Genomic DNA, 16,744 nt, shown 5'->3' on the forward strand with positions numbered 1-16,744 from the left:
GGGATTTCTTTTCTTGCCCTATTTGTCCATTTTCTCCTCTTTCCTCCCTCAGTCCCTATTACATCCCTTCCCAGAGTACCAAAAAAATTTTTAGAAACGTTTAAGTATACTCTATAATGAAAATTCTTGGGAAAGTATCCCCAAAGACTATAATTAAATCTTTTAAGTATTGTTGTTCTCCCAAGAATGATCCATAGACTTTTTTGAGAATTTTATACTTCCATATACATAATTAAATAACCCTTCCATTTTGTCTGTCTTATGTGCCAAATTCAAATGTTTGAAAACTTCTGAGTGATTAATTTTTTTTCACTTTTTATTTGGATGACTGGTGTCTTGAGTGGAGAAATATCTGGAATAATTTAATTGCCTAATTTAGGTGTAGTCATGGACCCTAAGAAAACACTTGCCTTCATTCTGTTTCCAGATATTAACTATTTTATGTGGACAGAAAAGGACTCTAATCCTTGGTGGTCCTATTTTGGCTCCTGTCATTTTGAGGTGCTTTATGAAGATTGATTTGGAAGGATTATCATAGCAGTTTCAGCTTTTGCTGCTACTAAGCCGCCATCTTGGCTCTATCCCCTCAATAAATTATCTGGTTTCCTATTTTGGAAATTAAGTCAACAAACATATCCATTGAGTGAATAGGGTAATTGAGGACATTAGTACACTATCCCTTTAGTGTCAGTCAGTGTTTCTCTCCTGAGGATTTATTAGAAATGAGACTTATTGAGGCAGTGAAGTGGTTCTGTGGATAGAGAGCCAGGCCTGGAGATGGTAAGTCCTGGGTTCAAATTTGGTCTCAGATACTTCCTAGCTGTATGAACCTGGGCAAATCACTTAACTCCCATTGCCTAGCTATTACTGTTCTTCTGTTTTGAAACAAATACTTAATATTGATACTAAGATAGAAGATAAAGGTTTCATTTTTAAAAATGAGCCTCACTCAAAGCTGAGTTGAAGAGTGACTCAATGTCCTTGCCAAGGGATAATCTTAATGAAGGGTGTCTTTAATATGAAAGAATGAGAAGCCAAATAAGATGCAGTGAACAGAACTACCCCTTTTCTGGCTCTTCTTCTCTATCTCCATGTTCCCATCCCTGGGTAGTTTAAATGTAGTATTTATCCTTAGTGACTGATCATTAAATAGCGCTGCCAAGAAGTATGTCTGATGGACCCTGGGCTATCTGGTGAAAGCTCAAGGCACTCATGCAGGGTTCGTTCATCTCACAGAGTTTCATTGTACTCCTGTACCATTTGTTGGTCCAAGGCCTGTGACGGCAGTAACAGAACTGGTGACTTTTTATTCCCATCTTCTTTGTCATTGTCTCCGTCATCTTCTCTCTGTGTCGCTCTCTCTTTGTCTTTCTCACTGTCTCTGTCTCTGGTGCTCCCTTCGCATGGCTGATGGATATGCAGAGTATGTGGGATGAAGTGAGTGGTACTGTCACTGAACTGATGGTGTTCAGTGACTCCTCGAGCTCTTGGCTGGTCTGTACTGCAGAAACCTGACACCCTGACCACTGAGGCATAAAAAACAGAGAATTGGAAGCCTCAGCCTGTCAGGCACTAGAGCGTCCCCCAGAGAGGCCTCTAGATGTGAGTGTGTGTGTGCGTGTGGTTGCATGGAGGGGGGTGAAGCGGGGGGCTGGTAGTAAGTGGGGCTGGCCAAAGAGAGAAAAGAATTGGGAAATGAAATGTCTGTTCACTGCTATTCATTGGAGTGCTGCTTATTGTTTTTAAAACCAGCATCTTCTACTGATTAGTGTACACTGCAAAGCTGTAGATAATGCAGTCATTGTGAGAGAGTTGGAAAGGGGATGGAAAGAAACCAACATCTTCAAACTGAGCTTCTCAGAGAAGACTCTCTCTCTCTCTCTCTCTCTCTCTCTCTCTCTCCTCTTCTCTTCTCTCTCTCTCTCTCTCTCTCTCTCTCTCTCTCTGTCTCTCTGTCTCTCTCTCTCCTCTTCTCTCTGTCTCTCTCTTCTTTCTTTCATTTCTCAACAATCTGTCAGCTCTCTGTTTATCTATCATTTAGGTATCTATGTATCTTTGCATCCACCTTCCTCCTTAACATTGTCTGTATGCATATCCAGCTATATATTTACATATTTACCTTCCTATCTACCTCTCTATTATCTATGTATTTATGTATCTTCTTATCTGAATGCCTCCTTATCACTGTATATCTATAAAGTTATGTACTGATGTTCCTCTCTATCTCTTTATCTAGCATCTATGTGTCTATCTTTGTATCCAGCTACCTCCTTATCTTGTCTATCCAGTTATGCATCTATGTATCTACCTCTTTATCTATCTGTGAATCTATCCATGTATCTATGTATCTCTCTATCTCTCTGTCTATCTACATACATATCCATTCTATGTCCCATTTGCAAGGTTCAACCTAGGGAGGGAGTATCCAGAGTTAACACTGAGAAGAAGAAGCAGGACACATGAGGAATGGCATATGGGCTCAGCCTTGCAGTTCAAGTGATGAAGGAAAACTCTAAGGATCTAAAGAAATGGCATCATGAGCCTTATTCTCTCTTTTCCTCTGAAAATATCAAGGCAAGATTAATTCAACAGGAGTTTCTAAGGGTTGTTTTTCCTCTTTAGACAATAGAGATGTTCTAATTGGCTAATTTGGAAATGGTTACCTTGGATCAAATTTGGGGAAAGTGTTGGATTTGGAAAGAGATTGTCTTATTAACATAGATAGGTCATGTAACATCTCTAGGCTTTAATTTCCTCATCTATACAATAATGAGGTTGTTTTAGATAAGCTCTAAGATCCATTCCAGATCTAAATCAATGCCCTACTTCTTATGTGGTGTAGTTATGGCTTCAAGACTAGGACCTCTGTCAACTAGACTTTGTATATTTCTCCTAGAATATAGAAGAATGTTATGTTTTATATAGTAGATGTTTCATAAAAATTATTGAATGAAAGAAACAGATCTGTTCAATTAATCCATAAGCATTTATTAGACACCTACCATATTCCAGGCATTGTGCTAAGGGCTAAGGATACAAGAATAGCCAAAAGGAAGACTCTTCCCCCAAGGAAATCATGGTCTTATATTCAACCAATTCTCCCTTCTTGCTGATTTGCTTTATTATCAGAGGGTCCAAGATAACTTATTGGGACTATTTCTAGGAAAGAGTAGAGTTGTAATAATGGCGCCAGGAAAGAAAGAAATTAGTTCCTTATGGATTAGATGGAGTGCCTAGTCCATAACTGTCTCAAGGAAGTGATCAGAGCTTTGGTTTTGTGAGGGTGGTTGACTTGGACTCCTGTTGGACTTTGCCTCCAGTTATGGGTTACTGGTGTCTAATCTTATTTGGTGTGGTACAAAGTTTTAATGTCATTGAACTTGAGATAATGATGCCTGTGTTCCATGACACTGGGAATGACACAACTTCCTGGCACATTAATTGCCTCTGATTGGTTGAATCACCATTTTCTGTGGCTTCTATTGACCAAAAATTATTGTTAACTTCTAAGCTTATGAAATTATGCCAGATCTTCTACCTAGTGGCTTTCTGGAAAACTAAAAAAGTCAGCTGGCAATTATGAGCAAGATTCTTGCCTTAGTGGTAATTGTACACAAGGTAATTCACAATTCTTGGCGGTTTATCACAAGTTTAGGGTTCTAGATTTCTATTCTAGAACCACAAGAGCTCCAATCTACTTTTCAGCAAGGAAAATGCTTATTTCAGAATAACCCCCTTCATTGGTATTGTCCAATAACTCCACCATCATATATAGCATGAGGCTCAGTTTAGAGAAGGCTACAAATAGAAAAAGAAAGAATTTCATCCTCCTTCTCACCTGATCTATTCATGATCTTAATCCTTGCTCCCAATTAGCTGGTCCAAAATTGACTCACTTTAGTTTAAAAACTATTCAGAAAGTATGTATGAAGTTCACAAGAGATTCTAAGGTCTAGCACTGAATTAGTCATTGGGGGTGATACATTTAGAAGACCCAGCAAGAAGGACTATAAGGATTCTAGGACCTAAAACTTCAAAGTAATCATAGGTACATAAGAAGTATAGAATCAAAATAGATGGATTATGGGAAGGGTCGACCAAAATCAGCAGAAACCCATAAGTCAAGTCCATTACAGAGGAGTAAAGATAGCTAATGCAGAGGGATAGAAATAGAAAATGGAATATCATATATAAAGAGTAATTAAAAAACAGTTTTGTCTTGGATCATTGTATAAGTGAGGAAAGTAATATGCAATCAGATTAGAAAGGTAGTTTATGATCAGACTGTGAAGGGCTTTAAATGATGGAGAGAGAAGTTTATATTTGATCTTTGAAGTAATAGGGAGCCATTGGAGTTTATTGAGTAGAAGACTAGTCAAACTGTGCTTTAACAACAACAAAAATCATCTTGTAATTCCAGCTATAAATCATAACTGAAGTTAGAATCCTCTTCATCTTAAACTCAGAGATTCTCTCATATCCCCCCATCAGTTATGGCCATCTCACTATAAATTCTTTCCTAGAAAGCAATGTCCTTTGACATCATTCTTTACATTCCACCTTACATGGCTGTACCAATCACTCAACAGAGATTTTTCATTGCTGATATTTTCTTATTCCTACTTCATTCCATTCTAAACTCATGGGAACCCATCTTTTTCAGGCACAGAGGAAAGCTGAAAGCCTTGCTGCAGTTGTGACCCCTTGATTCATTCATTTGTTGACAAGGCTCTCCGTTATTTCCCAAGGTCTTTGTATGGCAGGCATAGCTTAATCTCTGTCTGGGCAAGTTGGTTTCTATTGCAACTGTTAGTTTTTGTAGTTATTGTTGTTTTATTCAAGTCATTAGAGAGGATTTCAGTGCCTTTTAATTTTATTTAACATTCAGTGTAGAATCCCATTTTTGTTTGGCATATTGTTCAGCATGGATCTTATCTTTATATAATTTCTTTTGCTTCCCCCATTCTCTTTCTTTTTGCTTCTGCTATCCATCTTTAGACTTCTCTGCTTGGCCTCCTTTCTTGAATTGGTTCCTATCTTCCTTGTCTCATATCAATTGTTTCTATTTCTTTTCAAAGGTTTTGTTTCTGGTCCTCTTTTTTCATGTTTTATTAAATGATTTACATTTTTATACGTTGTCACTGCCAAATCAGCATCAATCCATACATAGTACTGTCCTTTATGACAAACAAAGGGAAATCCCCATTTCATTAACGCATGGCATCAAATACTTACACAAAACTATTCTACAGCTGGCAAAGATGTAACATTGGGCAGTGACTGAGCAGTAGATAGAGTACCAAGTGTAGAGTCCAGAAGACTTGAGTTCAAATTAAACTTCATACACTTACAAGCTATGAGATTCCAATCAAGTCTCTTAACCTCCATTTGCCTCAGTTTCTTCATCTGTAAAATGGAGATAAGAACTGCACCTACCTTAAAGGGTTGTTGTGAGGATCAAATGAGATAATAATTAAGTGCTTAACACAATGCTTGGCAAAGACTGGGCATTATATAAATAATAGTTATTATTATTATTATTATTTTGTCTCCATGGCCTACCATCACTAGATGTTTCAACACAATCCTCTAGATGGACAGTGTGTCAAGGAAGCTCATCCCCTCCCCCTCCTGAGTAACTTTACCCTTCTATCAAACATTCCTGACATCCACAGTTGCACCAGGGTTGAGTCTGTGTATGTTCTGTACGTCAATAAAAGTTAAGGTTTGGGGAGAACCAGAGGAGAACAACGAGAGTACCATGGGGGAACCACAAGGAGAAGAGAAAGAGCAAGCAAGTGATGGGGAATGAGAAAGAGACTGGCAGGCTAGACACCAAGCAGTCAGGTTACTTATAGGAACATTGTCTACCCTTCTAATCAACTTTATGAAATATACATATCGGGAAATAATATTTTTAATTATTACAACAGTTCATTCTTAAAAAATACAATGGGCAGAACTTGTTAGAAGTTAGAAAATAAACTTTATGACATCAGGGGAGAAAAGATATACAATCCTCTCTCATGCCATCCCCACTGAGGACTGAGAAAGCCACAATGCTAACATGGAGCAATAATTATTATTTAAAGAAGGATCCGAAGGATTTGCTTCATTTTGGAACAGTTTAGGGAAAAATATTACCTCCATTATTCTATTTCTACAAAAAGTTGATAGAACAATAAAGGCTAGGAGTAAGCAAAAGCCGCAATCCCCTAAAAATAAAGGTTTACAGAGCAGTCTAAGATGGTTGGTTTGGGCTTCCTCACATACTGGCTAGAATAATGCCTCTGGAAACCCACACCTGAGAGGATCTCGTGTAATTTTAGATTTCTGTGTAGAAGACAGTAATTTCACATTTCTGTAGCCCCACTCTGAAGCATGCATCTATCCTCCACAAATACAGTAGTATCTGTCCTTTAGAAACTGATGTTCTAAATAATTAAAATGATTTACCATATACCTTCCTTTTTGTGTCATTGTCATTTTAATTTTATTAGTCAGAGGTAGCTTAAAGTAGGTAGAGGCATAATGGATAAAATGTAGGGACTGGAGTCAGGAAGACTTAACTTCCTGAATTTAAATCTGGTCTTAAACACTTACTAGCTGTATGACCCTGGGCAAGTCACTTCATCTTGTTTGCCTCAGTTTCCTCATCTGTAAAATGAGCTGGTGAAGGAAATGACAAACCACTCCATTATCTTTGCCAAGAAAACCCCAAATGGGGTCATGAAGGGTCAGACATGACTGAAACTACTGAACACAGCAACCTTGTTAGTAGAGTGGATAGCATTGGGCTTCTAGGCAGGAAGACCTAAGTTTGAATTCTGCTCCCAATACCTATATTAACTGACTTACAGAATCAGAGGATAAAAACTTTAGAACTGGAAGGATTCTTCCTTTGTTACCCTGGACAAGTCATGTATGCTTCCTCAGCCTCAGATTACTCATTTGTAAAATGGAATTAATACTAGCAAGGACTGTTATGAGAATCAAATGAGATAACATATGTTAGGCACTTTGCAATCCTTAAAGTGTTGTTTGATATAGTAGAAAGAATGCTAGATTAATAATTAAAGGACCTCAGAGAAAATACTGGCTCTAACATTCACAAATTTTGTGACCCTGGACGTGGGCAGGACCATTAAAGGAGAACTGTTCCAAGTCAGGAACACCTGGATTCAAATCCTGCCCTAGATACTAGCTATGTGACTCTGAACAAATCATTTCACTAAGTTTCTGAGCTTAAATCTCCTCATCTTTAAAATGAAGGACTGTTAAATCTAAGACTCATCCAGTTCTAAAGCTGTTATCCTCTTCTCATATACATCAACTAATGTCTCTGGGCCTCGGTTTCTGCAAAGTGAAGGGATTGGATTAGATTACTTCTACAGCTGTTTCCAACTCTAAATCTGTACTCTATGGTCCATGCCTCAGAAGATGATCTTCATGAATTGATATGACTCAACGAAAGTTATCACTTAATAAAAGTCTTCCTGTTCACGAGCTTTTCATAATTAAGTTGGCTGATGCTCAAATCACAGACTGAGAGTTCTTCTCCGGGCTCACACTCACATCCTTTCTGGGTTAGTAAGATCCAATAAAGCCTGCTTTCAGCTGGTATCGCCTTCAAGTGTCCAGGGTCACTTCCAAGCCCCAGAGAAGCACCAAAGCTGGACTTGAGTGGAATAATTTAATTTACCAAAGTAATTTTAATTCTCAGTTCATGTTATTGATTAAATATGACTTCAAATTGGAATTCAGAATTTATTTGACTATATTGATTTTGTTCCTAAGCTTAACTGTGCCTTTTATGTTAAATTAATGATTTTCTCCCTCTTTTTTTTCTTTTCTGCTTTTCCTTCCTCTTCTTTCCTCCCTCCCCTCTCCCCAAACTCCAAATCCTTTCTTTTCCTCATTAAATATAGGGAGTGAATTTTCTGGAAGCCCTTATAGTCACCCACAGTATTCAACATACAATGATTCCTGGAGATTTCCCAACCCTGGGCTACTAGGTGAGTACTGGCTGAAACTTTCTTTGATTTCCCACTGTGTCACAGGCATGCTTCTTTCCAGTTCTTTACCACTGTCCTTTGTGCATTGTGTTATCATTCAGTGCTCCATAAACCTACTTCTAAAAATAAAAAAAAACTATTTCTTCCAATCAATGGTCATAAAAATTACCCCATAGTCTATAGAGGACAATCTAATAACAACAGGTCAATATCTTAGAATCAAAGGAATAGTTATATACTACTTGAGAGAACTTCAATTGGAAAAAGAAGACCTGAACCAGTTTTAAACAAATTCTGGTTGTGTGTTCCAATCCTGACCATCTGCCTTTTATAGTGATCAACTGTCCCAACCTTGACCATCATCATAATGCACAGTTTTACACCTTCAGGCCTTCCTTGCAAGGACCCTACAAAACAATTGGTAGAACAATTCTTCAATTTATACATGAGAAAATTGAGCTTTAGAAAGGTTGTGAATTGTCTAGAATCCAGAAAAAGTCAAACGTGAGACTCAAACCCAGATCGCCTGACCCCCAAAGTCAAGCACTCTTACTAAAGTGCCATATTTCTCCTGTGTTCATGTGCCCCAGTGGTGGCCATTCCCTCCTTTCTCCTCTCTCCCCACCCCCCAAAACAATCTACTTTGGTCATCATGGGGAGGAGGAGAAATAGAAAAAGTGAGGAAGAGAAAACTAGGAACAGAGGGAAAGAAGAGTGAGAGGAAAAGGCAGGAGGAGCAGTACAGAGTGGTTTATTCTCTCTCAACAAAGATGCTTAGTGAAGATGCTCTCCAAGGCAGTATTTCTCTCCCCTTTCCAATCATTCAGTTATCACGTGCTAATGGAGAGACAGAGATAGACCAATAAGACTCTCTCTTATAATACTTGCTATGAGCATTACAAAATCTGGTCTAGATCTGTTCAACTTCCAGAGATCGCAGAAGCCTGCTTGAGGACAGGGAAATCTTAGAGATGATGGGAATGTTATGAGTTCTAAGAGAGGTCTTAACAGCTCCAAATATGCTAAGTTTAACAGTGGTCCTTAGAATGCTGATTAATTGTTAGAGCCTAAGAGGAAAGGGGGGGGGGGAGAAGAGCCCCAAAGGCTCAGTTCCTCAGATAGGAACAAGAAGCAGAAAGCCAGACAGATTAGAATCTTTGGGGTCAGAAGGACTGCAGAATCGGTAGCTACTGCCAGCCCAAGTTTATTGAATAGGGGAAGGGTTTATAAAGGAAAAAACCACAGGAATGAAGGAATGGGGGGAGGATGAGTACATGTGGGGTTCAGCAAGTTCATGGTTAAATGGGTACAAAAACATGTTCTTTCTCAAGATTGTCTTTCCAGTCATCTGTGCCACTTCCTAAGCTATTTAGTCTACTGGGATGGGGGAGATATTCACATTCCAATCTTTGTCCTTAGACCTAGAACATTATTTCCAAAGTTTGGACCTTTGCCTAATTTCTTAGGGCCCCAAACTTGGTTAGTCTCTGTCAATTAATCATACCATGGAGACAGTAAGGAGACATTTCTGGAAGGTTTATTTAGAAGCAAATTTTCCCCAATGGTTAAAGTCCCTCTAAAGACCCTGTGGTCTAGCCAGAGGTGTCAAAGCGGTGGTCTGTGGACCGCATGTGGCAATAACACTCCCTTGTATGTGAGAACCAGATTAAAATGTAATTGAGAAATGTTTGACAAAATAAATAAAAATATAATGCTAAGAGGCAATATTAATTGGAGGTTTTAATACTACACAGGTCATGTTAATTTGTTGTTTACATAGCAGCAGGGACCTGTTTCTATTTTTGTTTGACACTGCTAGTCTAGATCTGTGCGGATCAGGGATAGCACGGCAGTAGGTGAGTAAGCGCCTTGGAGTTGCACAATAAACCTGGGGTCATCCCTAAATGGAAACCCAGCAGCCATTGGATGTATCTGGTAGGTCAGCTCTATCCAGTGAGCATCAAAGTTGGACTTCTTCTTATCACATAAGTGTAGCCATTTAGGTTTCTTCATTTAAATAATGGTGATGATGATGATGGTAATAACATTAATCCAATAAAGCTCAAATGAGAAAAAAAGAGTTAATTTCCTGGATGCTTAATTACTTTGTTACTGAGACAATAGAATCACCAGGGATTCAAAGAAAAGACACTCTGAGGGGACTGATACTCAACTCAAGATCATTCTTTTCCAAATCGGTTGCTTGTGACTGAAGCCAGAAGCAGATTATTTTCTCTATAGAATATCGCTCTCCTTGTCTTCCCAAAGCTATCTCACTGGGGTCCAATTTATACATGGTCCTTCATGCTGATCTCACCATAGACATGATATAAAGGGTAAATAGAATCCATTTGAAGCACCGTAGCCTACTTTGACCTTATATCGGACAGAAAAATTAAGATCTTGTGGTATAATTTGCATAGATGAAATAAGGAACTAAGCATCATGAATACAGTGCTTTAGCATATTTCCAGATTTGTGCTATTAACATATGTGAATTGCAGTAGCGAATTTTAAATTTTTATCTTTTAAAAAGATTTTATTTGACTCTTTTTCGGTGTGAAATGATCTCTAAGCAACTGGACCAGCAGACTTGACTCATCATGTTTCTTTCCCTTAAACAAACCACTTTGGGACTAATAGGCTATTCAGCCATTTTAATATTCTCCATTAGAAATGGCCTTCCCAGGGAGCTGGAGTTAAAGATCTATAAGTAGTCATTCCATAAACTATCCTGTTTTCAGGGATGAATGGAGCTGAGAACTGGTTTGTTTAATGACTTTAACTGAAAATTATCTCCCTAAGCCAGAGTTCCACAAGGAAATGACACTTTTGGCAAAATGTTGTCTCTTTCCTTCCATACATTGCTGGGTATAATTCTGGCAGACCAGATGGATAGTTGTGCTTAAAATTAATATAGGTTTCTTTGGATTTAGAGCTAGCTGTCTTACTTGGACCTTCCTTATTTTACGGATGAAGAAACTGGAGCCAAGACAGGTTAAGAGATTTGTTAAAGGTCCCACAGAATAGATAGCAGAGACCAGATTTGAACCCAGGTCCTCTGACTCTAAATCCAGATCTCTCTCTACTGTAATATACTGCATTCATTTCCACTCTTAAGCACATTTGTGGTACTGTGTTTCCAGTTCTGTCCAGATTTCTTTGAGATATTGTGTCTAATTTTGGACAAATTACAGCTGAGTATTTCTTTAGGGTTGGATCACTTTTGGAGTATTATGTCGGGTTCTAGCCCAACCATTTTTAGATAATATTCAGTTCAATTTAATTTAGTAAGCATTCATCAAGTGGCAGCTAAGTGACACAGTGGATAGAGTGTCATGCCTAGAATTGGAAGGACCCGGGTTCAAATGTGGCCACAGACACTTTCTAGCTATGTGACCCTGAGCAAATCACTTACCCCCATTTGCTGCTCATCTCTCTTAGAACTGATACTAAGAAAGAAAATAAAGGGTTGTTTTTTTAAAGAGTTCATTAAGCATCAATTATGTGCCAGGGAAGAAGAAGGGAATATGCATTTATATAATGCCTACTGGATGCCAGGTATCGTGCTAAGTGTTTTTTAATATTATCTCATTTGATCCATAGAATAACTCTGAGAGGTAGGTGCTATAATTATTCTCATTTTACAGAAGAGGAAACTGAGGAAAATAGAAGTTAAGTAACTTGTCCAGGGTCGCACAGGTATTATGTGTCTAGGACTAAATTTGAATTCAGTTCTTTCTGATTCCAGACCCATTGCCCTAACGATTGTGCCACCAGCTTCCTCTGTAGTGTGCTAGGTCATAATAGTCCTTATAATCAAAGAATTTACTTATTGTAGATAAGAAAACGCTATGTATATAAAGAAATAAACAAACAAAATAAATATAGTTAATTTCTGTTATGAGAACAACAATTTGAGAATTTAGCTGAAGATAGAAACATGTTGGAGATGTTCCACAGGCATGTATATTAATGCATTGTAAGTGAATCTATAAATATTTACAATGATTTTGCAATCAATTTGTAATTTAGTAAATAAGATGGCCAGAAAGTCCATCTCCTCATATCCAAAGATTTTGCTATTAGACCTATAACCTGTGAAGTTTATCAATTAAAATAAATCTCGATAAACACTAAAATAATTATAGCTGTTATTTTTTAGGTAGTGAAGACCTGGAAACAAAATAGATGTTCATTAAGCAAGAAATGGCTAAAATAATTGGGGTACATAAATGCAAAAGAGCATTAGTTTAAGAAATAAAAATGATAAATTCAGAGAAGAATTGAAATGTATGAATTATAGTAAAGTGAAATCAGTAGTCAGGAAAATGTAACTAATGACTATAGTGATGTAAATGGAAATAACAAGCATAAAACAATAAAAACAAATACTGAAAAAAAATGAATGCTGCCACATTACAAAGAACCAGGATGACCTGGGGGGGGGGGGAACATATTAAAAGAAGTCTTCACCTACTGACTTAAAGATATGTGAGTTCTTTGAGCATGGTATATTATATACATTTTGATAATTTTTGATGCATTAATCTGATTTTCTGATTTTTTCTCCTTTTCTTTTTTTTTATTTTAATGGGGGGAAATTTGGATAATATAAAAACAAAAGAAAATAAATATTTTATTTTATTTTTTTAATTTTTTTTTAAAACCCTTACCTTCAGTCTTGAAGTCAATACTGTGTATTGACTCCAAGGCAGAAGAGTGGTAAGGGCTAGGCAATGGGGGTCAAGTGACTTGCCCAGGGTCACACAGCTGGGAAGTGTCTGAGGCCAGATTTGAACCCAGGACCTCCCATCTCTAGGCCTTATTCTCAATCCACTGAGCTACCCAGCTGCCCCCAATAAATATTTTTTTTAAATAAAAAGGATGAAGGACTTCATGAATGCATGACACAGACTTAATATACAATACTACTTAACATACAATACAATAAAACATATACTTATAGAGCCATATTCCAATCAGAAGAGCTTTAAGTGTTAGTTAAGTATGGTACAGTAAGGATAATAAAGTTAAAATACACTCATGAGTAGAGCCAAAAGATAGAGGGCTTTGGGATCCATCCAATAGAATACAGACTTTATCCTAAAGGCAGCATGGAGTATAGTAAGCAATTTGTTTTTCTGAGAACGGACATGAAGATGTGAAATTCTTTTGTCCATGGAAGAGTTGATCAATTGAGGCTTTTTCAAACTCAAAAGTTTCCAGCCTCAAAGAGAATATTTATAAAGCATTTTAGCACAATGCCTGGCACATTAATATGTACTTAATAAATAAATCTTCCCTTCTTTCCCTCCTTTAGTGAAAAGAAATGAACATTATTTTTAGCAATATTTTACTGCCCCCCCCAATTATAGATCAAAGTATTTTTAACATACATTTTGAGTTCTAAATTCTTTCCCTCCTTTCCCCATTCCCCCAGACAATAAGTAATTTGATACAGGTTGTACATGTGCTATCATATAATACATATCCCATATTTGGGAATAGCATTTAAAAAACTCTTGATGAAAATTGAGTGGAAAACAATATGTTTTGATGTACATTGAAACTCCATCAGTTCTTTCTCTGGCAGTGAGTAGCACTTTTATTGGATATTATTTTTAAATTTTAGAGAAATTCAAACCTGTTGACTTTGAAATCAAGAATTGTTTACGTAGGGTATAGAACCTTGAGCATCGTGGCAATGGCAATGCACAGCCTTCTTATTTATCACTTCTGGCTTTACTATGCCATATTTTCAAGTTTATGCAAATAAGACATCGCACCACTGGATTCTTCCCAAGAGCCATAATCTAGCAGATGTCCTCATGCTTTTGAAGACACTTTGGAGAGGTTGCATTGATAGCCCTGGGACCAAATAGATATCAAACATCAGTACTCTCACGGCGGCATCCCCATGCCCAACCCAAGAGAGCTGCAGAATAAACCTCATGATAAGAGCTTGAGGCTGTAGCAACATGGCATAGTATATAGAGTTCTGAAGTCAGGAAGATTTGCACTCAAGTCCCACCTCGAGTACCCATTTGTGTTCTAGGAAACACTAAGGTGAAACATTGTAGAGAAGATGCCTACCAGCAAAGGTAGAGGAAGTTTCCTCACGTGGGAGTTACTTAGACCACTGAAATTACAGGTCCAGTGCCAATCTCTATCAATAGGATGCTTTACTGAATGACACTTTGTAGAGTATTTCAGAGTACTTCCAATACGACTAACTATAATTTGGGGCAGGTTAATGAAGCTCACCTATAAAATGGAGTTGATGAAAGTACCTCCCTCTTAGGATTGTTATGAAGATAGAATAAATAATTGTAAAATGTTTTGTAAAGTGTTATATAAATATGAGTTTTTAGGCAGGTAGAGAGTCAGGAAGACCTGAGTTCAAATCCAGCCTCAGATATTTACTAGCTGTGTGATGCTGGACAAGTCACTCAACTCTTGTTTACATCAGTTTCCACATCTGTAAAATAAGGATAATAACAGCATTTATTAAAAAACTTAAGGAGACTTTTATGAACTAAAGCAGACTAAAGTAAGCAGAACCAGGAGAACAATGTACACAGTGACAGTGATACTGAATAATGAATATCTATGAATAATAGCTATTCTCAGCAATACAGTGATCCAAAAATGCCATCCACTTCCAAAGAAAGAATTGATAGAATCTGAATCCACATCAAAGCAATTTTTTTACTTTCTTCTTAATTTATTTTGTTTCCATTTCTTTCCACAAGAGAATTAATATGGAAAAATGTTTTCTATAATTGCATATGTAAAATCTATATAAGATTATTTACCTTCTTAGCTGAGGAAGGGGGAGGGAGGAGAAGGAAAGGAAGGAGAGAATTCAAGACTCAAAATTCTTTCTAAAATGTTGGAAACTGGGGGCATCTGGGTAGCTCAGTGGATTGAGAGTCAGGCCTAGAGACAGGAGGTCCTGGGTTCAAATGTGGCCTCAGACACTTCCCAGCTGTGTGACCCTGGGCAAGTCACTTAACTCCCATTGCCTAGCCCTTACCACTGTTCTGCCTTGGAATCAATACACAGTACTGATTCCAAGATGGAAGGTAAGAGTTTAAAAATAATAATAACAATAACAAATAAATAAATAAACAAATAATAAACAAACAAATAAATGAATAAATAAATAAATAAATAAATGAACAAATAAACAAATAAATAAATAAATAAATAAATGAATAAATAAATAAATGAATGAATGAATGAATGAATAAATGAATAAATAAATAAATGAATGAATGAATGAATAAAATGTTGGAAACTGCTTTTACGTGTAATCGGGGAAAATTAAATTAAATTAAAAAACAATAATAACAGCACCTATCTCTTAGCGGTGTTGTGAGGATCAAATGAGATAATATTCCTAAAGCACTTTGCAAACTTTAAAGCGCTATATGAATGCTAACTAGAATTACTCGTAATAAGATTAGCTTCAGATTGCAAAAACCAGTGCCCTTTCCATGTTCCCATGATGGTTTTCAGCAAACTGAACAATCCATGCAGTAGAATGGAAGCCACTTGAAGCAGGGACTGTTTTGCTGATCTTATGAAAGGAATCTTTGTATCCCAATTATACCTCAGTGCCTAGCTCAGATTAGGAATGCAATCATCTGATCACATGGCTCAATGGGGATATATGATTGGAGATGTAGACTCTAAATTCCATTGCAAATATGAATAACATGGAAACAGGTTTTGAACAAGGACACATGTAAAACCCAGTGGAAATGCTTGTCAACTCCAGGAGTGGGGAGCGAGGAGGGGAGGGGAAGAACATGAATCATGTAACCATGGAAAAATATTCTAAATGAATTCTTTAAATTAAAAATGGGGGGGGGGGAGCAGACACAGCTGATCAAAAATGAAAAAAAAACAATAAAAGGAATGTAATCATCAATTTGACTTGGACTGGATTAAATTTCCCAAATTTTATGACTTACTTTCCATGTGGCCTAGGGTATGCCATTTCACCTTGTGATGCCTCAGTTTCCTCATCCTGTAATAGGAGAGGATTAAACTAAGTGTCCCCTGAAGTCCCTTGTGGCTAGTCAGTGATGATCCTGCAGTTTTATTATCCTACAATCCTATGATTTTATCCCGTTGCTCCTTGAGCTGTGGAGGTTAGCCCACAGAAAATTGCATGGCCTCGCTGGGAAAAACCAAACAGGAAAGATTCTAGAGCTTGGGAAAAAGAACTGGTGGTTTCCTGCCAGCCGGCATGCCCAAAGCACAAAAGCTGTTGGGATTTGTTCCAAAAAAGACCCAACTCTCGCTGGGCAGAAAGAGACGGGCTCACTCTGCTCCTGATTTCCTTGGCCTGACCGCTTAAGGCTGACTTAACCCAAACATCCTAAAAGTGGATAATGGTAACGCCTTCTAATGAAGAAAAATGATTCAATTTCATGCTGGTTTGTTGTAATAACTTCTTTACCATTTCCCCTCATTACTCCCCACTCGATGCTGATCACGGCAGATTTTGTTTGATGCCCTGTGCCCACTTCTGAACTCAGGTGATTTGTGTACCTTGTGAAATGTAAGTGAGTCTGACAGGATTCCCTCCTGGACACACCTGAGCTATCTAGCTGTTGTTCCAGGAGACAGGGTCACGAGATTGACAATATTGGCACGGGCTTCATGCTAGGTGAAAGGGTTTGGAACCAGTCAATTAGGATTAGAATCAGCTCTTC

At 37.6% G+C, this 16,744-nt stretch overlaps 1 protein-coding gene across 1 annotated transcript in view; it reads left to right on the forward strand.

The window, feature by feature from the left end:
- Positions 1-16,744, forward strand: part of PAX5 (paired box 5) — a 344,811-nt gene that overhangs the window by 319,147 nt on the left and 8,920 nt on the right. Inside the window, exon 9 of the mRNA XM_007497998.3 lies at positions 7,929-8,015. Within this exon, the coding sequence (XP_007498060.1) occupies positions 7,929-8,015 (87 nt within the window). The remainder of the gene's footprint in view (positions 1-7,928; positions 8,016-16,744) is intronic.

Source organism: Monodelphis domestica, chromosome 7 (genome assembly GCF_027887165.1).
Source record: "Monodelphis domestica isolate mMonDom1 chromosome 7, mMonDom1.pri, whole genome shotgun sequence".
Taxonomy (NCBI): domain Eukaryota; kingdom Metazoa; phylum Chordata; class Mammalia; order Didelphimorphia; family Didelphidae; genus Monodelphis; species Monodelphis domestica.